At 44.5% G+C, this 26519-nt stretch overlaps 1 protein-coding gene across 4 annotated transcripts in view; it reads left to right on the top strand.

Moving 5' to 3' along the window:
- The window catches only part of MAP3K3 (mitogen-activated protein kinase kinase kinase 3), a 58038-nt gene that overhangs the window by 25525 nt on the left and 5994 nt on the right, over positions 1 to 26519 (top strand). For 2 of the 4 annotated variants that reach the window (XM_020875241.2, XM_020875243.2), the window contains 6 exons: positions 3900 to 4013; positions 10699 to 10819; positions 20084 to 20217; positions 23886 to 23947; positions 25818 to 25885; positions 26081 to 26173. In XM_020875241.2, the coding sequence (XP_020730900.1) occupies positions 3900 to 4013; positions 10699 to 10819; positions 20084 to 20217; positions 23886 to 23947; positions 25818 to 25885; positions 26081 to 26173 (592 nt within the window). Of the gene's footprint in view, positions 1 to 3899; positions 4014 to 10698; positions 10820 to 20083; positions 20218 to 23885; positions 23960 to 25817; positions 25886 to 26080; positions 26174 to 26519 lie in introns of all 4 variants that reach the window. The other 2 variants (XM_020875240.2, XM_020875242.2) reach the window with 1 other exon arrangement.

Below are 26519 nucleotides of genomic sequence, written 5' to 3'. Positions count from 1 at the left end.
CACTTCAGTTGTGTCTGACTCTTTGTGATCCCATAGACTGTAGCCCGCCAGGCTCCTTTGTCCATGGAATTCTCCAGGCAGGTTGCTATGCCCTCCTGCAGGGAATCTTCCTGACTCAGGGATCGAACCTGAGTCTTCTGCATTGCAGGCAAATTCTTTACCACTGAGCTCCCCAGTTGGGTATATGCTGCCATATAGCTAACAAAAATAAGACCATCTGATCTTTCGCTTTTGGGTAAATTTTAGAAATACAACAAATTTAGAAAATCACTAACACTATGGTTAGTAAATAAAACAGATGTAAGCATTTCAAAGTACGTAAACTAACACATTTTAAATACAGGATATGAGAACCCCCAAAATATAAGTGAAAAATCCATAGAACAAACATCCATGACTGTATGAGAAAACGAGGCTAAAATCAGCTAGCCAGTCAGCATTCAAGGTGTTCTTTAGTTAGGAAATATTTTTCTGGATGATTTAGTACTACTTATTTCTCTTTCCATTAATATTTCCATTAAGAATTCCGTATGTCCCAAAATCCATTTTCAGACTCTTGCCAAGGAAGTGACTGCCCAGAATGTTGGGCATTCCTTTATTCAAATGTTTATACAGATATTGATTCTTAACCAAATATATTTTTTAAGAGTCAGTGAAGACTAATGTATTTGAGCGTTTATTTTTCATCACTTTTTTACTGTTGTTGTTGTATCTGTTTTTGTTTTTTGACCTCATTTCCCAGACCAGGGACTGAACCCAGGCCATGTCAGCGAAAGCCCAGAATCCTAACCACTAGGCCACCAGGGAATTCCCATAATTGTTACTATATTAAATCATGCATGTTTTTCCATACTCTGCTAATGTCAGTGACTAAGAGTTGACTAATTTATATCTTATTGATTTCAACTCTCTCAACCTATTTTTCTTTGCCCTCTAAACCCTGCCTTGTCAGGACTTGTGAACCACAAATGAAAAATCTTTGATTTTATTTATGTTTATATTTTTGTTAAAATAGAGCTTTTTTGAGATATAATTCACCTACCATATCACTTACCCTTTTATTTTAAATTTATGTTTTTAAACTGTACATTCAGTGATTTTTAGTATATTCAGAGTTGTGTTAACTATCAGTACATGATTCCAGAACCTTTTTATCACCCCAAAGAGAAACCCTATACTCATTAGCAGTCACTTCCCATTCCCCCTCCACTTCCTAGCCCCGGGCAACTGCTTATTTACTTTAAATCTTCCTGAATTTGCCTATTCTGAACATTTTATGTATATGGAATCACAGTATGTGGCCTTTTGTATTTGGCTTCTTTCACTGAGCATGTATTCAAGGCTCATCTATATTGTAGCGTGTAGTGGACTTCATTCCTTTGTATGGCTGAATAATATTCCATGATATGGGTATACCACATTTTGTGTATCCCTTCATTCACCTCTTGATGGACATGAGTTTTTCCACTTTTGGCTGTCTTAAATAATGCTGCTATGAACATTTGTGTACCAGTTTTATCTGAACAGCTGTTTTCAATCCTCTAAAATATACCTAAGAGTGGAATTGTGAGTCTTGTAGAAACTCTAACTTTTTGAGGAAATGCCCAATTATCTCATATTGACTGGTATCACTTTACATTCCTACTAGCAATATATGAGGGTTGCAGTTTCTCCACATTCTCACCAGTACTTGTGATTCTTTTTTTTTTCTTTTTTAAAAAAATTATAGCCATCCTAGTATGTATCAAGTGATATTTTATTGTGGTTTTAATTTTCATTTCCCTAATGACTAATGATATTGAGTATCTTTTCATGTACTTATTAGTCATTTATTTATTTTTCTTTGGACAAATACATATTCAAATCCTTTGCCCATTTAAAAAACTGGATTGCTTGTCCTCTTGTTGAGTTGTAAGAGTTCTTCACATATTTTGGATACTAGATCCTTATCATACATTTGCAAAATTGTAGCTTTTTTTTTTAAGTTAAAACATACTCCAGTAATTTCTTTATCTTCTTGTGTCTCCACCCAACACTAACCCTTATATCCTTACTTTATATGTTAGTCAGAAATGAATTCTTTAATGTGATAATGATCTGTAGAATTTCATCCCATTCCATGGGTTGTTTTGAGCTTTTATTTTAAATACTGTTTTTTACTATTTGTTATTTCCTGGCCTAGGATTTAGAGTTCTTATTTCCTTGTATTATAAATTGTAAACTGCAGAAATTAATTGGATTTTTGCTTTGTGTTTGCCACAGATGTGTAAGATCTGACATTATTTAGGTCTTAAGGCATAGCATACTTCTGTATCTTTTAATACTAAGTACTCATAATATTTCAGAAAACTAAGATCATGGCATCCGGTCCCATCACTTCATGGCAAATAGATGGGGAAACAGTGAAAACAGTGGCTGACTTTATTTTTTGGGACTCCAAAATAACTGCAGATGGTGATTGCAGCCATGAAATTAAAAGATGCTTACTCCTAGGAAGGAAAGTTGTGACCAACCTAGACAGCATATTAAAAAGCAGAGACATTACTTTGTCAACAAAGGTTCGTCTAGTCAAGGCTATGGTTTTTCCAGTAGTCATGTATGGATGTGAGAGTTGGACTATAAAGAAAGCTGAGCACAGAAGAATTGATGCTTTTGAACTGTGGTGTTGGAGAAGACTGTTGAGAGTCCCTTGGACTGCAAAGAGATCCAACCAGTCCATCCTAAAGGAGATCAGTCCTGGGTGTTCACTGGAAGGACTGATGTTGAAGCTGAAACTCCAGTATTTTGGCCACCTGATGTGAAGAGCTGACTCATTGGAAAAGACCCTGATGCTGGGAAAGATTGAGGGCAGGAGGAGAAGGGGACGATAGAGAATGAGATGGTCGGATGGCATCACCGACTCGATGGACATGGGTTTGGGTAGACTCCGGCAGTTGATGATGGATAGGAAGGCCTGGCGTGCTGCGGTTCATGGGATTGCAAAGAGTCGGACAAGACTAAGCGACTGAACTGAACTCAGTATCTTCTGCTTTTTAATAGCGAATAAGATTTATCTATATCCTTGAGAATCTTCTCTTTAATACTTCAATGGAATGAAAACAGAGAAAGTCATTTTTGGTTCTAGTTAGGGATTTTGTTTTCAACCTTTAAACGTTAAGATATTAAACCCTTCTATGTGGTCTAAATTTGTGTTCTTACTTGAGTAATGTTTTCATCCTCAGCCCACCCCCTCCTCCTCCTCAGCCTTTTCTGCTTATTTTGTTAACGTCAGCACAGAGTAGGGTGGGACACGCTTTTACTGCTCTAGTTGGGAAGAAATATGGGGGCTAAAACTGTTTGGGACTTGATGGCTTTGGAGTAGAGAGTATTTTGGGAGAGGAAGCTCTTCTCAGAAAATATCTTGAAATAAAGTACTAATGTGCTACAGCATGGATGAACTCAAAAACACTAAGCAAAGTGAAAGAAGTTGGATGCAAAAGACTATGAATTGAATCAAATATATATGAATTGTGTGATTTCATTTATATGAAATGTCCAGGAAATGCAAATCTCTAGAGACAGAGAGTAATTAGTGGTTGCCTGGGGTGAGAGGTAGAAAAGAGGAGTGACTGTGAATGGGCACAAGAGATCTTTTTAAAGTGGTGAAAATGTTTTAAAATTGAATTGTGGTGATGGTTGCACAACTCTGTCATTTTCCTAAAAATTATTAAATTGTACACTTAAATGAAAAAAAAAAGAGAAAATATCTCTATGGCTTCAGTTAGGTTTTTGAGGACTCCAGAGTATGCATTGAGATTGTTTTTCTCCAAATTTATTTTTAGTTTTTGTTTGTTTTGCTTGTTTTTGCAGACTAAAGACATATTTTATATGATTTCCTTTTTCTGTGTCATGTGTCACAGCTCTCCATCCTGCTGAAGAATCAAGATGATCTTGACAAAGCAATTGACATTTTGGATAGAAGCTCAAGCATGAAAAGTCTTAGAATATTGTTGCTGTCCCAGGACAGAAACCATGTAAGTAGCCCCTGCCCTGGACTGACAGCTGAAGACACAGCCTGCTGCCCTTCAGGAGTTCACCTTCTTCCTTGACGGAGTTTTGCGTTCCCCTGTCACCACTAAAGTGAGAACATCAGTGCAGTCCAGCCCACGGGGCCAGTGGCCAGCCAGCCTTCTGCATTTGATTTTACTGCATAGCCAGATCATCAGTGTTAAAGTTGCAGCTAAAGGTTACTTGGCTTGTGGTGTGGGAGGAAGGAAAACATTTTATGATAAAGGAGAGAATTCTTTTTCTCTGTAGTTAATGTGTTTTTTTTTTTTTAAACTAGATTTGGACCCCAGCAAGGGAGATTTGCTTAGTGTGGGGGTGCTGATTAGCAAAGACTGTCAAGGATTTGAGACTGTCATGCTTTGTGAACCCAACTCCTACAACTCCTCAGCAACTGTGACTTTCCCTTGGGACAGATAGAAAACACACTTTTCCCTTCTGTTCAGTGGGAAAAAGGCCGTAGACTAAAGGGCCTCTTGTAAGTTAGCATCTGCTGCCTTACCAAATGGCAACAATCTTAGGGGCCTTCAGAACTGAGGGATTTTTCCTTACACAGTTTCCTTTCCTAAAGAATCCCCAAGGGCCTACATTTCACAGGAATGCTTGTAATCTGTATCTGTCTTCTATTTGATTCCTATACCAGTTTTCTTCACATACATGTTCCTGAAGGTTTCTTTGGTGTTCTTTCCTTTCCATATGCTTGAAAACAGCCAACTGTGGACAGCTAACTTTACTTCCTGAGAACCGTGGATGCCCTATACCGGACAGAATTTAGAGGGAATGGTGCTTTATTTTTAAAGAGACTTTAGAATGTCTGTTGATTAGGGAAAGACACAGAAGAATGTAGTTAGGAAGCCTTAGAATAAAGAAGATGTTTTCTAATAGTACAGAAGTGTCCTTGAGCATGAGGACTGGTCTTCTCTTTCCCAGTGTCTTTTTGTTCTGGGTATGTTTTGGGAAGTATTCTGAAGTAAAATATAAACTTTATTACTTCATTTCTCTGTTCGAGTTACTTACCTTCTCCTTGTAGTCCTTTCTCATTGCCTGTCATGTGAGATCTAAATGTAGCCTATCATCCAGAATTTTTCACTAACTATCCTTCTTTCAGCTCCCCAGTCTCATCTTTCCAAGTTCTTCAGCATACTTCCCTTCTTCTACAGTTCTTTCTTCTTACTTTTTGCCAGACCCTGGTTGTCAGCTTTTTTTTTAGGTTCTAGCTTGATTTACCTGCTACAATTTGGTCAGTATTTTTGACTGAGGCCATATTGATTATTCCCCTTTCCTTTAGTCTTTGGATATAATTTGCACACTAGTTTATAGGTTCCTTAGTAATTGCCCCAAAGTTGTTGCGTATTTGTAAATTTTATCCCAAAAGATTGTAAGGTCCTTGAGAATTGGAGCTGTATCTTGTTTTTCTGGAACCCATCTTCCTAAGAGAGCAACAGTGACTACTTGAAATGTTAGCAAGAGTCAAGTAGAGACCATATTTAGCAAACACCTTTTTTACAGAAGAAACTGGAATTGAAATTTAATGACGTGATGGTTTAACTGGGAGCCAGCAACCCTGATGGTGATCCCTCCACTCCCCTGATGAGAAGCTTCAGACAACTGGTTCTGTACATTTACCTCCGCATCCATCAAAGGGTGCACTCAGCTGTAGGTGCTGCTACAGCACCCAGAGCTGTGTGAAAGATGACCATCTGATCTCTGACACTCATGGCATTACATTAAATGTTGCATGAAATAAATGCCATATTGATGCCTCTCTTTCTAAGGATGTATATTTAAAAAATTATAAAGTCAGTGTAGCTTATTGTAAAGTTAAAATAATAAAAAAGGATTGTCTTACATAATTCTAGCACCAAAACACATTGATTGATTTTTGATATGTTTCTCTTTGGCCATATGTATACACACTTTTAAGTGTTGTCATGGTGTTTATGCTGTTTTCTAATATAATTTTTCACTTATTGTCATGTACATTTTTCTGTTAATATACAGTCTTCATGATTATAATTTATAAGGATGCAGAAGTTCCTTGAGTGGACATACCATAATTTTATTCAGTAACCAGTTTTGCTACTGTTAGAATGCTTAAACTGCTCCTATTTTTTGGCATTTATAAAGATTTACATTTAAGACTAACAGTAGTACTGGTGGTGATGAAATCTTTCCTTGGGGACTTCCTCAACTAGACTTCAGGCTTCTTTGTAAACAGAGGTATCATGATCCAAAATTGCTATGTGTTTAGGTGTCCTACCTTTAGAAGAGTGCTTCTCTGTTTGTGATGAAATCTCACTGTTGTTCTTCTAGTTTCCAATCTGTCATAGACCAGCTCTTCTTTAAAAACACAAAAACTGAAAAGTGGAAAAATGAACGAGAGACATACAAAACACAAGCCCACAGTTTTTGTTAGATTCAATAGGCATAAGTCACTATGCCAAATTGTTACCAAAGTGTTTATTAGCAAGTTACTCTTCACATTTCAGTACTTAAATTGTAGAGGACTGGTTCACCACAGGTTGGAACCTGGCACCAGCCCTTAGATCACACTCTACATATACTTCTTCAGGACACCACATCACCCCAGTCTTCATCCCCTCTTGATGATCACTGTCAGCCACTTTGTTCCTATAGTTTCCTTCAGTTTTAGCAGCCTATCATCTCAATAGCCTTTTGTTACCATCTGAACCTTCACTTCCCTTCTCATTCTTGTTTTTAAATGTACTGTCTCTTCTCTATTGATTCCTTTTTTAATTGCTCTTTCTATGACAGATTTTAGCCTTTCCTCCGTCTTCATCCTTCAGCAAGGTGGATAGTCATACTCCTCCCATCACACCTGGCCAAAACCATGTCATAGACTTCAGTGTTGTTTTCACTTGAGAACACTTGGATTTTGGTAATCACAGAACTTCTCTTAGTCTGAGGAACCTTTCTCTAGCCTTGATTTTACTGCCATTTTAAGATACTTCACCACCTCCTTCAGTAGTTCTCATTGCCCTAGACCTCTGCCTTGGGCCATTGACTTTCAGCTGTTTGCTATTACAGACTGCTTTTCTAAGTGTGTGTTCATCTAACTCTTAATTTATCTTTCTAAAGCTCTTGACCTTCTTATAACTTTCCAGATTTTCCACCATCATAATGTAATCTCAAGCTCAATATTATCTTGTCACTTGTACATATGATAAAAACTAAATATCCAGGATAATCTACATGATAATTCTTTTTATTTTTATAAGAATAATGGGGCAAGTGCAGGAAGTTAGAACTAAACTTGGTGGGCAGAATATCTTTAGTCTGGCCCCTGTTTAAAAATCATTACACATTTGGGAATTCCCTGGCAGTCTTGTGGTTAGGACTCCATGCTTTCACTGATGAGGATTCAGTCCCGGGTCAGAGAACCAAGATCCCACAAGCCAGTAGCACTGCTAACAGATAAATAAAAATTATTACATTTTATGTGTCTAAGGTACTTTTTTTCTCATTTGATTTTTGTGACTTTCAGGGATCCTGGTTATTGCTAGTCTATACCTAGGGCAACTGAGGCCTAGAGTGATGTGCCCTGGGTGAAGCAGGTAATAGTGACAGAGCTGGGCTAGAGCGCAGATGTTCTGACTGTAGTCCAGTACATACGAGACACCATCCAGGAAAAGGGTCTTAGGATTATTGTAAGATCCTTTATTATTAGGATTATTATAGTAGTCTTTGGAAATTATTGTAGTTCTGGAAAACCTCACCCAGGTTCTTCCACAGTTCATTAGAAGCAGAACAGGAAATGTAATGTTGCCCATGAGGAAAACCTGTGAGATGTGTCATTTTTTCCCCCTTTTCTTCCTTTCTCAACTTAGAAGGGAACTGAGCTAAGAAAGGTCCAAGACAAGACAAATTTTTATGGAGTCGGGATCAGTTTTATACATGAACAGCCTAAAATGCCTGGAACTCTTTAGTCAGGAAAGGGAGCTGAAGCATACATACCTTTAGGCAAAGTCTGTGTAGCACTGAAAAGTGGGGACAATAAAAGCACAGATTTATTCACCTCATCTCAATTTGAATGAACCCCTTGAATATGAGGATTATCAGAGAACAAAAAAGAAATAAGAATTTGTATAAGAAACATAAACATGTCATCCTTTCTTCAAGTTGTATAGCTTCAAAATAGATTTTTTTCAGACTTTTAATAAATTCATGTGTGTTAAAAGCTGTGAATTTATTAAATAATCTGGATGCTTCCACAGTGATCATAACTATCATGGTCTTCCATGCAAATGTCTCTTGGTGCCACCATTGAAACAGAGGACCGCTGAGATCCAGAGAGCCACTTCTCAGCTCACGTTTCCATGACCAAACTAAACCAAACACATGGATACCCCTTTTTTTCTCTCTACATCATTGAGTTCAACTGCTCCTTTTGTCTGATACCACCAAATCTTTAATCAAGATAATTCGTGAGTCAACTTTTATAATCTTTTTTTTTTGCTGATCTCCTAGTTTCCAGTGACTGCAGTCTTTGTGCACATGGTTCCCCGGTGATATTTCATGTTGTTTGTGTCGGCCACAGCACACTGCTACCCACAGAGTCTTTCAGTGAGGTTTTCACAAAATGGTCGCATGCCTTCTATTTGCTGTCTCTAGAATGTTCTGCCATCTACACACTTTGCACCCATTGGGACTCCTTTCACTCTCTACAGGCACTTTTATTTTTTCCTAGTCCCACCTTCCTCCCTCTCTTTTCCACTTCTAGGTCTTGTTCCAGGTTCCTTGAGTCCTTGCATCAACTTCATTTTTGTTTACCATGCCATTCTCTTGTCATTCTCAAAATCAGGGTTTTCCGAACTTGACCGAATATTACCAACAATTGGGGGAGATTTTTAAAATACCAGTCCTTGGGCCTTACCCCCAGATTATCTGCTGTAGTTGGTCTGAGGTGTCAAAAACCCCGCAGGCAGTTCTGCTGGGTAGATGGGGCTGAGAACCACTGCCTTAAACCAAATATGACTCACCTCCGAGGGCCTCATTGCTCTGAGTGTGGTTCATGTACCACCTCATCAACATCACCTGAAAGCTGGTTAGAAATGCAGATCCTCAGTCTCACCCCAGACCTCCTGAATCAGAATCTTGCATTTGAACAAGGTCCCAGGCGATTTGTGTGCACATAGCAATGTGAGAAGCCCTGCTCAGAAACCTTCGCTGATTCCCTTCATCTGTTTTCCAGCTTGGTGCCACAGTCAGCCTTTCCTCTTAGAAACCTATGCTTGTGCCGGCTATTGAACTTCATTTCCTGTCTCAGCTTTTAGATTTGAAAATTGAGAGATTAGAATTTATATTCTTCGATAATTTCAGATAGTGTTGCCAAGATGTATGGAGTTCCCACTCTGCGTCAGGCCCTGTCCCAGCAGGTGTCCTTGAGGTGCTCGGCACAGCTCTTCTCTGTCTGACTGCAGGGCTGTAGCCTTTGCGTGCCCCTCACTGACCTGCTTCCCCAGCGTGTGGCTTTGATTGTTTTTTCCTTTCTGGCCCTTGGCGGAGAGCTATTGCACATCGGAGGCTTCAGCAAGAACACTCACTTCCCCTTGGTTCTGACTTCCCGTTAGAGCAGGACAGTGTGTCAGGACAGCTGGCATGTGATCAGGTCCGGCGCGGGGAGACAGAGGAGGCTGCTTGGCAGCTGGACCGCCCCCTGAGCGCGCGCGGGAAGCATTTTTTCCTGGAGGACAGGATAGAGTTTGTTTTGGTTGCACTTTTTTTTTTTTCCTTGTGGGAGGTGTGTGTGAGAGAGAGAAAGAGAGAAAAAGAGAAACAAGTAGAAATTTTGACCCAAGTTATTTATAAATTCTGAGCTCCCACTCTCCATAGCGCTCTACTTAATTATGAGCACAGCCTGACATCACTTGCTCCCATTCAGGCATCAGTTGTAAACTTTCTCATGCAGGGCTCCCCTTTATTGCTTTGTTTTCTCTTTAAGGCTCACCTTGTGGCCTAACTGAGTCAGTGCAAAGTGGGGTGGATGTAGCAAGGCTGCTGACCCTGTCCTGAAGTCCTTGACCTCGGGCAGCATGGTACCTGTGAGTCTTTGTGAGATGAACACAGTCCCAAGATGGCTCACGTGTAAGCTCCAGTAACATGAAGTAGCCAAGCTCATTGTACCCTAATTTTCAGGGAGCAATGATGATGAGGGAAAAAGAAGTATATCACATTATTTTTAAAATGTTTTATCAACCAGAGTTTTTGGTGCAGAGGTGGCCATCATTTTCCATGCTGAACCCCCACGCAACAGGTGATCTTGCTGCTGAGATAATCTGCTTTTCCTGCTATTCTGCCCAACCCTTCAGAGAGTTTTATGAGAGGATATGTACAGCTGTTTTCTGTTTGGCACATTACTATAGGAATGCCTGGTATTCCTGTGTGTCTGGGTCGTCACCTATTCCATTGGAGCACTGGGTATCTGTGCCCTCTATCAGTGAAACTGTAAAATGAATTGAGCAGATAGCGATGGGCCACATCTGATTGAGGAGTGAGGTTTGAGGGAAAGCTGAGAAGCTCATGCACTGAAGGCATGAAGGTGGCTGAGAGCATGCTGCGTTCCAGGGAGGGGCGAGGGGACATTTCTCAGCCTGCCTCCTTAGTGAGCTCAGCCTTTTTCCTCTTATCTTGCAGACCAGTTCCTCTCCCCACTCCGGGGTGTCCAGGCAAGTGCGAATCAAAGCTTCCCAGTCTGCGGGAGATGTAAATACCATCTACCAGCCCCCTGAGTCCAGGAGCAGGCACCTCTCTGTCAGTGAGTATCTCATCCCTTTTTTCCTCTTACCTATCTGGCTGGTTTTTTTTTAATATTCTTTTAAAAAATAATTATTAATTAAAAAACAATCATCAAACATTATTGACTGCTATGCTGTTTGGAATAATCTTCCATGCCTTTCTTTGGGGAAGAGAAATAGTGATGTGATTGGGATGGAGTCCTAACCCTTATGCTGTCATGCTGTGGTGGGGTAATCAGGTCCTTTTCAACAGCCCCGAAAAAATGATCTCAAACATCTGCTTGAGGACCTTCAGTGGCAGTGGACCCTCACTTCTGACCATACTTTCCCTAAAAGACTGGGAACTTGCAGAGTTAGAAGTCAGGTCCAAGTTTGAGTTTTGATATCAAGCCTCTTGCTTATGGTTCCTGAGGAGTTCTGATACTTCACGGAAGATCAGACCAACAAAACTACTGGAGTGTCTAAGGTGTCTGGGAGGACAGGAGACTGTTGATGTAGTATATACAGTTGGCTCATTAGAAAGATATGTAGCTGCTGCCAGGCCTTCCTGGGAAAGAAAGCTAAATCAGATCTGTGCATTATACCAGGCAGTCCAGTTTTGCTTTGGATCCCTTTTTCCACATTTGAGGAAAAAGCTCTCTTTTTGAATCATGCAATTTGTTTTAAGGGGGAGTCTGGCCTTGTCAGCATTTGCATTGAGGTTGCTGCCCTGATGTTGCTGGAACCCCTGCTGCTGTCCATACAGGTTCTCTCTGGGCAGGTAGAATTGCATCAAACTGAACTGCTCTCTGGAGATCTGAAGCTGAGCTGGCGGCAGGGTGGGGTGGGGTGGGGGGCTGCATTCTGAGCATCAGTCCTGTCATGGAGCTTGTGTGGGAATGAGAAGCCTCCCCAGGGAGCAGCAGAAAGATTGTGCTGCTGAGACACTGACTCTGCCTCACTGAGTAATTTCTGGAGCCCGAGCAAGCCCTGGTAGTAAGTGTTGCCAAGCTGGAAGTCCGTATATGCGTTTCATGTTTCCCTAGCCTTGTGGATGATTGGTGGGTATGTTTACAGTAAGCTGGTTGAGGGGAGAGCCAGCACCCCAGCAGGGAGGCCTTATCCAGAGCATCTCTGGCCCTGGAATCCAGGTGTCCTGGAACCTGGGTATCTCTGCTAGTTTGGCTTCTGTTCTAGAACCCTTGTAGAGACCAAGGGGCTGGAGCGGGGCAGCGCTGCTCCTTTGTGGAGGAAGCAGTGAGTACTGACGTTGGGCAGTGACCTGGCCTCCTGCTCCTAAGCAAGTGCCTGTGACGTGTGTGGAGATGGGGGTACATGGTTGGCCATTGTCGTAGGGACCCCAGTTGGAATTTCCTTGTCTTAGAGTGCTGAGGAGTAAAATTTCTACAAATGAGTTCCTGTCTGTATAAAGAGTGGGCAACACAGCCTCCCAGCATGCACAGATTCTGGGTTCCTCCCTTCAGCCAGCACTATATCCCAGGCTCTAGGCTGGTGTGGGGGCTATAGTGGAGGCACCTGGAAGGCCGAGGGTGGTGTGGGGACACAAAGGAGGCAGAACCAGCTCCACCCAGGACTTTGCTTTCACAGAAGAGAGGGAACATCAGAGATGACAAATGAGGGGAAGATTTACTGAGTGTGAAATGTAGACAGATATTCTGGGCACAGAAAGGGGCATCTGCCAGGCACGATCACCAAAGAAGATGGTGACTGCTGAGAACACCAGATGGTTCTGGATTATGAGAGAGACTCGTAAAGCTGGGATGTGGCAGAGGCTATGTCTGACGAGAGTGACCTGGGATGTGCACCCAGTGTGAGCTGGAATTTTAGAGGTTATGGAGGATTTCCATAGGCCAGGATGATGGGAGAGGGCATTTCAGTGATCTGCTGGTGGAGAGCCCACATACCCTTCTGACTGGGCTGATGTATTTGAAGGAGAAATAGAGACAGCTGAGAAAGGATGTCTGCCGTGACCAAGGAGCCTCAACTGCACATGGACTCGCTCTGTAGGCATTGGGCAAACGCTGGGAGTGGTGACCCCTGGTACCCATCTCTATTCTGACGCTTATCACATTATCTTATGGTATCTCTCTCCCTGTCAAACTGCATATTTACTCATTTGTTCATTTAGGAAATAATTACCTGGAGTATCTGCTGTGTGCCAGAATCATGGAAATCAAAGCACAGTTCCTGTCCCTGTGGCCCTTATATACCTGTAGGAGGTCATATGTCACTTGTCGTGACGCGACAAGCCTAATTATAGGCTCTGACCAAAAGGTGTGTGGTGGTGTGAGCACGTATAACAGAAGGATGTGACCTGATTTCAGGGCCAGTGAAGCCTTAAGCTGTGACCTAGAGCATGAATGGGAGTTATTCAAAAGGACAGGGAGGAGAGTTCCTGGCTTCCCTTGCTGAGGCCTCATAGAAAGGGGAAAGGGGAGTGCCGTGTATTTCAGAAGCAGAGGGAAGCCCTGAGGGCTGGAGAGCTGAGAACAGGGCTGAGGAGGAGGGGCCGAGGCTGAGGATAGGGGGCAGAGCCCTGAGGACTGGCAGGTAGATTTTGGTCCTAAGTGAAGAGGAATGGGTGACGTATTCAGAGTTTTATTTTGAAAAGACTTCTCTAGCTACATAAGGGTTGAAGAGCCGATCCAAGAGGGGCAAGCATGGCTCCAAGGGAAAGCCATATTAGCCTGTGTGGTGGTCCAAGTGAAAGAAGACAGAAACGTGGATTAAACTAGTGACGGTAGGTAAAGAGGAAGGACCAGGTGAGTTTGAGACATTTAGAAGGTAAAGCCATTAGAACATGGGGGAGATGGTGGGGAGGTCCCTGAGATCCATTTAGGATCAGGGTCAGAACTATTTTCATGATAACACTAAGACATCGATCAACTTTTCACTCATTCTCTCACAAATAGAGGAATTTTCCAGAGGTCACCTGCTTGGGGTAATGTCATTGCTCTGTGGCTAACGGAATGTGTGCTTGTCTATCAGTGTGTTTTAAACTTTTTGACCCTAATTTCTAATACAGTGAAATGTCAATGGGTTATAATGGGTTATAACCCCCATAAATAAAAGATCTTTGGTGTCTTCAATTTTAGAAGTGAAAAAGGGTTCTAAGATCAGAAGGGTTAAGAACCACTGTGGTATTGGATTGCATTTTCAGGTGTTGAGAGAGCAGGGTGGTAAGTTACTGGTTTATGGATCTGGCAATGCCTTTTACCAAGACAGCGATTAGAAGTGAGCCTGGTTTCAGGTGCTGAGAAGGGCATGAAATTTTAGGCAGGTTGAATTGGAGATAGATTTGAGTCAGCTAAGAGAAGACAGCAGATGAGCAGCTAACTCTGCAAATCTCTAGCTCAGAGGGGAGAAAAGCAGCGGTAGAGGAGAAAAATGGATGTTGTCAAGTTGAAGCCTAGGGCCCAGATGAGAGTTTCTAAACAGACTCTAGAGTGAGAAGAGAAGAGGGCCTAGGACTGAGCCTTAGAGATCCAGACAGTGGCCAGTTAGAGGCGGACAAACCTGTGGAGGACACAGGAAAGGAGTGACCAGAGAAGCAGGAGGGAGAGGATGCCAGGGTGGGAAGGAGGCTCTCCTGGCGCCAGCCAGGTTGGAGAAGGACAGACTAAGAGGAAAAACTTGTCGTCTGCATCCACACGTCTCATTGCTTGCTCTGCTGCTATGGGGTAGGGCCTTCTGGAAGAGAAGGAAACAGAAAGAGAGGAGTTAAGGTTTAAGCATGAGGGATAGGAGAAGTCCTAGCCATGCAAATGGGGTCAAATTAGAAGCCTTAGTGATGCAACCCCCACCAACAGGAGGGGCTCTTGGCCTTCCTTCCCCACTAACATTAACATACCTGTGCTATTGAGCGGAAGACTGAATATGCAGGTCATTCAGCTCCCACTGCAGCATTTTCAATAATGAGGAAGTGCAGCGAAGCCCCACCCAAGTTGAGACAACTTTCTTTATTTGAGATTAGTCCTTATTTTGAGTTGAGATTCTGCCTTCTCTCACTTTACCCATTGGCTCTAGTAGTGCTCTCTTGAGCAGCACAGGTAACATCTTTCATTTGACAGTTTTTCAGATGCTTGAAACCAGCTATCATGTTCACCTTTGGTTTTTTCCCATCATAATATACATACCTTGAATTCCAGTTTTTTTTCAATCCAGTTAGCTTAAAAAAAAAAACCAACAAAAACAAACCGCCCAAACCAAAAATAAAACCTACTAGATAGTATGTTAACCCAAAAGAGAGACCCTTGGGGAAGATCTCCAGACAAGGCAAATGGAATTTCCCTATGTGAATATCCCCTTCTTTGTGTCCTTGCCTCTGGAGATTCTACTCACCTTTGAAACTGAGAGCTCGGGCACTGTTTCTTCCATAATATGTCAGGCGATGCCCTTAAGCCCTCAAGTAAAGGACCCATCCCTGCCACATCTGACTCTAATTTTCTTAGCGCATCTTAAGTGCCTTTGTCTCTGTTCTCATTCCATCTGGCTCCTCTTCTTGCCACTGCAACCTGCAGTGGGCAAGCCAGATTGCAACCCCTTAGGAATGGGTAGCTGATGAGTAGAGGCAATCAGTTCTTTTTCAAAGGGTTTGGCCATGTGAAAGAAAAAAAAAGAGGTGGGCTAGTGGCTTAAGGGAGTGGCAGAAATAAGGTCAGGCTATTTTTAGGCTAGAGATCTGAGCTTGTTTATGAAGGGAGGCACAGAGACAGCTGAAAAGGAGATTGGAGGCGGTGAAGAGGGTACCCTAGGGAGGGGACCCTCCTGCTGAGAGTCAACAGGGGAGTCCAGGCAGAGGGCTTATAGTACCTGGATAAGGAGGATGGCAGCCCTCGTCCTCAGAGAGGAGAGGTGGAAAAACAGGAGTGTTGAAAGGATGAGGTGCCTTCTAGTGACACCTGGACAGTAACGAGTTAGAGAACTGCACAGTGCGGACCTCCAGCCCTGGTACAGACCTGCAGGAGTGAACTGCAGAGGTGGTGACCACAAACACAGAGACAAAACAGTCAGCTTCCTTCACTTCCACAGGTTTTTTCTCCCTGCTTAAAATTCTGCAATAGTAGATGAGACCAGAAACTGTGTAGTGGCAGTAGCAACTTCAAAATAAAATGGGAGGTTTGAAAGTTGAAACAGGATGTTCTCAGGGTCTTATGGGATGACAATATCGAGAAGCTCTGTTCTGTAGAGCCTGGTCCAGTGTGAGGAAATGGGGATATATTGGTTAAGATTTTCCATTGATGAAGAAAAAAAAGATTGGATTCCTCCCCTCATCAGCCCCCCGAGAGAGAACCGGGTTTAGAGAAAATAGCTGATGGCCAAAAACAGCTATCTCTTTGTACTTGTAGTGACCTGCACATTAACACTGACCCAAAGCCCTAGAACTCCCTGTGGGGGCAACTTCCTGACTGCATCAGCTTCCTGACAGGAGTCTCCTATGAGAAGGGCTCAAGTCTGGGAGCCTCTCTTTCAGCTTTGAGTCAAAGAACAGAGCAAAAGACTCAGCCATATCCTGGGGTAAGAGTTTGCTCCAGCTCTGCTGCCCTGGATCAAGGAGGAGTGTGGCCAGCCGGCAGCGCGAACCCCTGTGTAGAGAGGCTTCGTGGGAAGCTGCGGCCACCCTGAACACAGGATTATCAGTCCGTTCTTTTGCTTCAGCTGGTGATGGCAGGGGGCCCCTTGGCATGAGGGGCCTGATGAGGCTAGAGCAGGAGCAGACTGGAGTGCCAGGAGAGGGTGGCCCAGGGAAGCTGCTCTCCCTGCCGTGCCCGCTGGGACCTGGGTTGACTGTATCCGGCATGGCACTGTGCTCATGCTGCCTGGCTTGCTGGGGTCCAGCTGGTAAACACAAGAGCATCAGTGAGTCTCTGCGGTCAGTATCTTGTCCTGCTCTGGTCCCTGTCTCACTCATCCTCAGCAGCTATTGTGTGTGTCATTAGCCCCTGATTTCTGAAATGAAGATAAAAACAAAACTGAAAATGCTCTGGAGCAGTTCTGCCAACTCCTGATTTTTCCATTCGCTTCCTCTGATAGCCATTGGTTTGGGGAGACTTCCCTTTCCTGCCCCAAGCTGTGGGCCTGTGCACAATAGCCCCTGGCCCACTGCCCATCAGATAGCAAGGCTGGCTCTCGGCAAGCAGCACTGTGTATTGGAAAAAGTGAAAGTCTCTGGCTGGAAATAAAAGCTCAGAAACCCTCTGCTGTTTTCCCCCAGCCCCTCCTGGGTCTGTAGTGCTGGCTTTGTGTGAGCTAGTCCCATCCCACCTGCAGAACCAGGGGAGAGTTCAGTGGTAGCTGGTGGAGGAGAGAGAATGGGTGTCGAGGGACCATGGATCTTTTGTCCCAGGAGGTCTCACCCTAGACACTCTGTTTGACAGACTGAGGGTACTTCAGCCTGTCTTGCTGTCTTGGGATAGTTTGGACCAATGTGTGGGATTTTATCAGTACATAAGAGTTTTTCTTTCTCTCTAATCATAAGAGACATCTTTTGTTTTAGGTCAAATATGTAATACCTTTTCACTCCAGAATATATTGGTCAGGGTTGAGTTGCACAGAACAGAATTCACTCTGACTAGTTTCAGGAAGAAGATATTTAAAGCACATTCTGTCTTATAAAATCACAAAGAGTGAGAAACAGACTCAATAAGTCTAAAAATGCTACAGAGCTCCTCTTCCTCATGTAATGAGGAAACCACCAGATCCAGAATCAGGGCCCCTCTTATCTGTCCACACACCACTTACATGGGGATCCCTGCACCTGTGTCTTGACATCAGGAAAACTGGGAACCACAGGTGAGGCCTCTGCTGATGCTACAGCAGAAAAACCAAGGCTTCTGGGACTGTGCCCAGAAACAGCAGGAATTTCAGGAAGCCATCTAAATCTACACAAGTGCCTCAACTGGCTGAACCTAAAGGAGACCTTAGAATTAATAGCTTCTAGCTGACTAACTCGGAGAAGGCAATGGCACCCCACTGCAGTACTCTCGCCTGGAAAATCACATGGCCGGAGGAGCCTTGTGGGCTGCAGCCCATGGGATCGCTAAGAGTCGGACATGACTGAGTGACTTCCCTTTCACTTTTCACTTTTGTGCATTGGAGAAGGAAGTGGCAACCCACTCCAGTGTTCTTGCCTGGAGGATCCCAGGGACGGGGAAGCCTGGTGGGCTGCCGTCTGTGGGGTCGCACAGCATCGGACACGACTGACGCAACGGAGCGGCTGCAGGTGATGAACTTCTGAGGCACAGGAAGGCCCGCTGGAATGGCAGCATGTGTCGTGAGTCTAACCCGTTGCCTCCTCCACACAATGAAGGAAGCAAATGGGACTCTGGCATGTGGGTGTGTATTGGTGCTGCCACATTTCATTTATAATTTCCAAAAAAGGCAATAAGGTAGAGTTCTTCCCATTTTCGTGAGGAAATTTAGGTGAGAGTTTAAATCATTCAGCTAATGAGTGACAAAGCCTGCTCTGAACCTCTGCACATCTGATTTTCAAGCTTAGGCTTTTCTCACTATACCTTGCTTACCTCTTGAGGTTGCTTCTGCTGCTGACAAATTGTTGCTAACATAGGGATTGGATTTCCACAGGAGTTGTGGGCTACTAGAATGTTATCCAAGGCCGGAAGTGGGAAGCAGGCACTTGGCTAATGTTTGTAAGCCAAGTGTTAAAAATGTGAACTGTGCTTTGGGGCATGGTAAGGCTTAAGAAAGCCATCTTTTTTCCATGGTTACATTGTAATTTTATGGTACAGTGGGGAGGGAAATGGCCAGCTGCCTGGATCTTTGCCATCTGACCCTCTGAAAAATGGAGTAGCTTTCTTATTCCCATTTGATTTCCTCTTACCTCCATCTTGTTGTTGCCTTTGAGTCCTCCATTGGCATCTTGCATCCAGCTTACAAGTGACCCTGGACAGAACAGCTTGGGATCTGAGTGATGTAAAATGTGACCCTGTGTTTCTCTTGTGCTGTCGAGGAATCCCCATATTAGCCTTGCTCCTGCTCCTTGCAGAAAGGCAGTCGCGTTCCCCCATGGGTGGAATCCCCCCAGCTCCTCTGTTTGGATTGCTTCTGGGGAGTGTATGGCCTGGCCAGCTTGAGGAGAAGTTTTGCTTTCCATCTCTGTGTTGAACGGTATGCCTACCCTTTCTGGAAATAAATTATGGTCTCAAAATGGCCTTGCCCAAACTGTACTGGGAGTCACAAAGGCTGTTTGCTGGCTGCAGCACCACCGTTGAGTCACTATATGACTTTGGGCCTTGGCTTCCCCTTCTGCACACAGTGGATGAACATAGTGCACCTTCACTGTAGGAGTGTTGTGAGAATTAAAGGCAAAGCAAGAGAGCATAAAAAAGAAAAGGAGGACTTTCCTAGTGGTCTAGTGGTTAAGACTGTGCATTCACTACAGGTTGTGTGGGTTTGATCCCTCCTCAGGAAACGAAGATCCCCCATGCGGGTGACTAGAAGAAAAAAAAAAAGAAAATGACTGATTTCTTTGCTCTGTTAGTTGATGGCACAGTATTTCTAAATTTCTACTCTGAGCAGCATCAATTTCTGCCAGGGCTTAGAAAGCTTGAGCAGACTCTTTCTTCCATGGGTTGTTTGAGATCATTTGAAAGGCATGGTTTAGGCACCGCCTTATCTCAGAATTTGTAGCTGTGAGTGAGGTGTTGAAAGTGGAAATCCAGCATAATTCTACACATGTTTTCAGAGCAGTTTGGTTTCTAGCCTCTGCTTTAGAGTCAAGTGGGGAAGCCAGGCTACCAAAAGTCTCAGGTGCTTCCCACCTGCGATAACTAATCCAGGTGGTTCTTGGGGAGAGTGTGAGTTGATGCCTCCAACAAGAGATTGGAATACCAACTCCTCTTGGTGGTGAATTCATTAAAATATCTTCCCTACAAACTGAATGACCCATATATTCTGAATCAGTGACTTCGTGTAGAAGAATGAAGGAATCACTTGTTTGAAGGACGTTGAAAATAGTAGTTTTAAACTCCTCAAAGACTGTCTTTCAAAGAGCAAGCCTACCACCATTCTTTGGCTTTTCTCTTAAGGAGTTTTCTTCCTTCTTGGGGTCCTTGGATTAGGGGGAGAAGCTGCCTGGTTCAGGAAGTTTCCCTCAACCCCAGCACTTTGCTAGGAGGCCCGCCCTCTCTTCCAGGATGTTCAGAGAGCCAAATGGGCTCTCCACCACCAAGCAGATGCTGGATCCAAGCTGGCTTTGTGTCTGCTCCTCTCATGCTGTGGGTCGTGGGCTGTCCCCCGTCAAGGATCTTGTTTCTGTGCTCTAGGCTCCCAGAACCCTGGCCGAAGCTCACCTCCCCCTGGCTATGTGCCCGAGCGGCAGCAGCGCATCGCCCGGCAGGGCTCCTACACCAGCATCAACAGCGAGGGCGAGTTCATACCAGAGACCAGCGAGCAGTGCGTGAGTACAGCCTGGGTTATATATAGAGGGTGTGTGTCTTGGGAGGTGTCAGACCAAGGTTATAATGGGGATTCCTCAGTGGGCATGGTGTGCAAGTGAGGGACTTGAGTCCCATCCAGTAGCTCTTCTGTAAACCAGGCCCGCCCAGGTATGGATATTTCCTTTCTAAGGGCCAAATATCAATTCCTACCAAAGACAGGGCTTCCCTGATAGCCCAGTTGGTGAAGAATTCGCCTGCAATGCAGGAGACCCCAGTTCGATTCCTGGATCAGGAAGATCCACTGAAGAAGGGATAGGCTACCCACTCCAGTATTCTTGGGCTTCCCTTGTGGCTCAACTGGTAAAGAATCCACTTGAAATGTGGGAGACCTGGGTTTGATCCCTGGGTTGAGAAGATCCCCTGGAGAAGGGAACGGCTACCCACTCCAGTATTCTGGCCTGGAAAATCCCATGGACTGTATAGTCCATGGGGTCGCAAAGAGTCGGATACGACTGAGCAACTTCACTTTCACCAAAGACAGGATCTAAGCTACCTCGCCTCCTCGGTGCTAGACGTGCGTTTGACAGCTTTTCCCTCTTCTGTGGTCCTCTCACTGGTCTCACGCAAACTGCAGAACACCACTCTGCTCTTTGTGTACTTCCTTACAACCACCTGTCCTTGCAGCAGAGTTTTAACATATGACCAATCCTAAACACACAGGTTTTTTTTTTTTTTCTTTTCCATCAACCAGCTTTTAGTTTTGCTATTGCTTTATGAAAGGTAGAGAGTATACCAGTCCAAAGTAGGACTGGCTACTTTGGGTGAACTTTTATGATATTAGACAACTATATTAGTTATCTGTTGCTATATAAAACAACCACAGGCTTAGCAGCACAAACAGCAGACATTTATTATTTTATCGTTTCCTGGGGTCTAAGATCCAGGCATGACTTCGTTGGGTTCTCTGCTCAGGGTCGCACAAAGCTGCAATCAAATGTCAGCCAGACTCTATTTCTTCCTGAGGCTTGGGGTTCTGTTCTAGGTCCACATGGTTGTTGGTCAGTGTCTTGTGGCTGTAGCATTGTGGCCCCTATTTTCTTGCTGGCTGTCAGCCAGGGACCCCTCTGAGCTCTTGGAAGCCACCTGCAGTTCCCTGCGGTGTGGCCCTCTCACTTCCAGGCTACCAGGAGAGTCTCTTGCTCCAGTCTGCAAAGATGGAGTCTCACGTAGTATAACACTATTAGGGGAATGAATGTCCTATCCACTTTGCCATGGTCTATCGACTAGAAGTGAATTACAAGTTCTACCTATACTCAGGTGAGGGAGTTATGAAAGATTGTGACTCACTGGGGGGCGGGGAGTTGGGGGGTCATCTTAGGGTGTGCTCACCACAGTATCTTACCCATTTTGATGGCTAGCTTTTTAAACTTGTGGTTCACTTCATGAAAATGTCATTTTGGCTTAGTGAACTCGGCAAGAATGAGATCTCTGGCTTCATTCTGAAGTTTTTTTCATTGAGCTTGCTTTGATTGCAAAGAAAAAGATACGTCTTCTAAACTTTTGGAATTTGCTCTTGAAAGGGGAAGTGTCTTAAAGGTAAAAGCATCCAGTAGAAGGCCAGCACCAACACATGGGGGGTTTACCAAAAAAACCGATTCTTACAACTTTTCCTAAAACTGATTCTTATGACTTTTCCAGCATTGTTTCACTTGTACAGGCTATGAGAAGCAGTTTTACATTGCTTCTGCTCTCTTCTGTAGTCCTGCCTTCCAGATAAATTGATGTTTAGAACAGTGACCTAGAGTACTTTTATCTGCAGAGTCCTCTCTTGGTTATCTTACTGACCATCCTTTCCTTTTTCTCTAACCAGAGTGCTTCCGGACATCAGCTGTACGAGGGGTAACTTGGGTGTAAAGCCTCAGAGGTTGTTAATGAGTTTGACTGCCTTTGCTCTCTGTCCTTCCCCATGGTCCTATATCCTGGTCCTTTTACTTCTTTCCGTTACCTTCATGGCCCTGGAAGGCATGGGAGTATTAGACTTGTAGTGAGGAGAGGCCTTTAGGAAGAGGCCATGGAAGGTGGCAGCAGGGCAATGACTAGGTCCTTCCTCAGTGCCCGCATCTTTAGTGGAAAATTGCTGCTGGTAATGGGCCATTCAAGATAAATCTACTCAACAGAGACCAAAACAGCATGGTATGTAGTGAAAGAATATCCAACTGGGACTTTCTTGAAAAGTGGAACTAAGATAAGTTTGTTTTATTTTTTCTTTAATCAGATTTGAGTAATGGCTGCATCTATTTGCTAATTTTCAGAATGAACAAAGCATGGTTCAGGCTAGGTGTTTTTTTTTGGCTTGATTTTTATAACCGAATTTTGCTAATGCAACGTAACTTTCTTCCCTTTGACTTCTGCAGCACTGTTATAAAGAGGGTGGTTTTTTTTGGCCGAGCAGCATATGGGATAATAGTTCCATTGGAGATCGAACCCATGCCCCCTGCAGCGAAAGCACGGAGTCTCAACCACGGGACCACCAGGGCAAGTCCCTAAAAGAGGGTCCTTTTTAAAAAAAAAAAAAACAGCAAAAAACAGAAACCTTCACGGGGTTCACTGTGTTTTCCAATGGCCTCTCTTGAACCTTTGGTATTCTTCCTCCTTCATCACACCTGTCATGTTGTTATTCTTGCTCATTTTCTCTTCTGTTATCTGATCTAACTTTGCCAAATATGTACTTTCTGGATTGGGAGCAATTCTTTCCCATGTTGGTTTTATCCACTTGGGGAAATCCTATCTCCTTAGCAAGATTTGGGGGATTTTACTTTGCAATTAATTTGCCTTGATTGGCAGTTTAAGAAAAGTCACATATGACAATATACGGGTGAAATTATAGGTGAGATGGTCTCCAGCATTAAATGGGAAGAGATCATTTGACTTGGAAACCAATTTTATAAAAGTTGTTCATGGATTTTCATAGTTCTGATATTCTGCTTCCCTATGTAATGCTTGACTTTGGATCTCAGATAATGAATTTTCTGACAGTGAACACACCCCTTCACTGCCCCCCACCCCCAGGCAAAATGAAGGGAGATCAGTTGGAGAAAAGGCTAATCTGAAGGCTTTTTGTTACTGCATTTGACCAAGGGCCAGAGAAATATTTCAACTCACATAGCTACCTGTTGGCCCTGCCTGAGAACCAGGAACTGGGAAACTTGTAGTTTGTGTCAGTTGTGCACTGACTTGTTTCATGACTTCAGACAATACTCCTCCCCTTTCCAGACCTGCAGTGGCTCATCTGTGAAACGAGGACACTCCTTGTCTTTGTAAATTATAAATTATGGAGTGTAAACAGAAGCTGCCCACACACACTGGAAGCCTCTGCAGGGTAGTACCGTCTCCAGCACCAGGCTTCAGCTTTCACAAGCCAAGAAAATGCCAACCAGAGAAGCAGCATCTCTGCTTTGCTCTCCTGGCAGAGCGCCTTGGGATGCCAGCCAGGCATTTTTCTCACTCCTGGAAACTTGCCTTTCAGACTGTGGGGGAGAACGGTACCTGCCTAACCATTCTTCCCACTGCCCAGGCAGAGAAAGGGCACTTTCATATTTTGGGGAAAAAAAAAGGACCTTTTGCTGGTCTTGGCTGGGTACCTGGCTTGAGCTGGGGCTGGGGCTTTACTGTATGCCTTGCCTTGCAGATGCTGGATCCTCTGAGCAGTGCTGAAAACTCCTTGTCAGGAAGCTGCCAGTCCTTGGACAGGTCAGCAGACAGGTATGGGACTGTGGCTGGTTCGGGAGTTGGTGCACAGGCATTTTTGGAACTGATGAGCTGAGGAAATAGAGTTAGCTAGTGTGTGTGTCCCTGAACTAGACACTGGTCTGCACGCCCATGTCTAGAACCTCATGCTTTTGGAGAGAAACCTCTCACTAGCATTCCGAGCCCTCTCCTTAATTTTCCAAGGAGAGTGTTCTGTTTGTATAATTAGATGGATGTAATAGGTCACAGTAGCAGCTCACATGGATAAATGCTTGCTCCATTGTTTCCAGCACTTTTTATGTGTTTTGACTTCCCACATAATACATGCTGCCCTTGGCCTCATTGTACCCCTGGCCTCATTGCTGAGGTCTAGACTAAGAAGCAGTGGACCTTCAGTGTTTTGGGGACAAAATTGAATTATCACCTGTAGGTTTACTTTCATTTTTTTCTTTTCTCCAAGTGTTTCTGGTGGAATAAGAAACTGGGGTATAAAAACCTGAAAACAAAATAATCCAGACTGCCTGGCTTACCACACTGCCCACTTGATGTGTAATCTTACACACCAGCTGTGTTCTTATTACACTTTGGGAGGGAACAAGTGCTGTCCTTTACACACCCCATAGTCTGTGGAGCTGGTTCGTCAGTCAGCAGGGGTGTTTAGAGATGGCTTTGGCATTGATCCAGCCAGTCTCTCTCCTTGACCTCATCATGCCCAGGAACACATTTTGACCATGTCTGGCTTGGCTTAGGGCTGTGGTCAGAGGCTACCGAACAGTTTGTAGGATTTTCTTCTCTTTGTGGAACTGATTAATTGCTCACACGGGTAATCACCTTGTGACCCTGGCCAGATCTGCACTGTGTCTCTTCTAACAGACCCGTGCTCTGGTGAGTGTGGTCTCCCTCCAGGCGTCATAGAACACAGTCACAGTTGCTGTTGGCATTCAATTTGCAGCCTTATTTTAGGCTTTCCAAGCAGAAAAACAAGAAGGCACTGGTAAATGTGCCAGAGTTGTTACTGCGAACTGAGAGCTCTTCCAGGACAGGGACTGACTGTGGCTTTGAACTCTCTTCTGAGTTTTGTGGCCACGCTGGTGGGGGCGGGAGGTGTGGGGCAGGACCACAGAAAGTCTGGTAGGTGGGAAGTAGAGGACAGTTCCTGTACCACTGCCTTGAGAGTTTCTGAGTTCTGGTCTTCTCCAAAGGCACTCACACATGAGGGAAGAGAACCACTCACGGGGATGCTTGTAAAGATGACTCTTGATTCTTGAGTTTTTCCTCTGGCCCTCCAGTGGTTTGTTTTCATCTCCTTAGGAGTCAGTGACCTGGACTTACTTCCTTGGGGCCCAGCATAACCGAAGGTCAGAGCTTTCATCTTCCCTTCATGGGACCTGGAGCCATATAGACCCAACCCCACCAAATATTAGTCGAATAGCTTTGGACAAGTCCATTAACCTCTCTGTTCCTCAGTTTTCCATATCTCTAAGAGGGGATAGTGGTGATTAGTCTGAAAGGAAGATCCTGGATGTTATTACTGTTTTTGTGACTGCCCTGAGCAAGGGATCGTTCGCAGTTCTTCTGTTCCCAGAGTGGGAGGAAAGGGTAAGATCCAGCACTCTGCCCCACCGTGGAGGTTCGGGAGCACTGGAGGGCCTCATTATGCAGGGTCCTGTCAGCTGTGGGCCTCAGACTAGTGAAGAGAAAGTAGGAAGCTTAGAAAAGGTCTGCTTCTCTTGAACTCTGCTTCCTACCATATAATGACATGTGTGGGAAGGAGTCAGAAAAAGCAGTGTGTCTGGGTATCCTGCCCTCTGACCTGGTGAGCTGCTTTGGAGGGACCCTGAAGTCTGCTATGTGATTCATTTTGTTTTTCTAGCCCATCCTTCCGGAAATCACGAATGTCCCGAGCCCAGAGCTTCCCAGACAACAGACAGGAATTCTCGGGTGAGTTCTCCAGAGCCTGGGTAAGCACTGCAAGGTGTCCAGGCAGGGCTGCCGGCAATCTGCCCTGGACGGCTCAGGGGGTAAGAGAAGCCAGGGTTGTATTTAATCTTCTGGGTCCTGCTCCTGTGAGGTCTCAGGTGACCTGGAGGCTCACATGGGCCTGTCGAGAAGCCATTGACCCCTGTCTTTCCTCAGATCGGGAAACTCAGCTCTATGACAAAGGGGTCAAAGGTGGAACCTACCCCCGGCGCTACCACGTGTCCGTGCACCACAAGGACTACAGTGACGGTGAGTGTGCCTCCGCGCTGCCCCCTGCCGGCCACCTCAGGAGGGCTGGTGAGCGCTCTGCCAGGAGAAGCTACTGGAACGGGGCGGCCCAGGTAGTCCAGGCCCCACGTTTCCTTTATTCCTGAGGAACTGCATGCAGGCTTGACGCAGTAGAGTCAGGGTTTTTTAAAAGAGGAGGATGGTATTGTAGATGGATACTGCCTCCAGGAAATCAGTCCTTTGTCTGAGGGCACGGTGTGCTCCAGGCATCGACTCTCCACTGCCCTCTTCTGCCTCAGGCAGCAAACGGAATGGAGCTTCCACAGAGGTGTAGGATTAAGATGCCAAGGAAAACAGAGCAGCCATG

This window comes from Odocoileus virginianus, chromosome 17 (genome assembly GCF_023699985.2).
Source record: "Odocoileus virginianus isolate 20LAN1187 ecotype Illinois chromosome 17, Ovbor_1.2, whole genome shotgun sequence".
Taxonomy (NCBI): Eukaryota; Metazoa; Chordata; class Mammalia; order Artiodactyla; family Cervidae; genus Odocoileus; species Odocoileus virginianus.
This window is presented reverse-complemented; position numbering and strand designations above follow the sequence as displayed.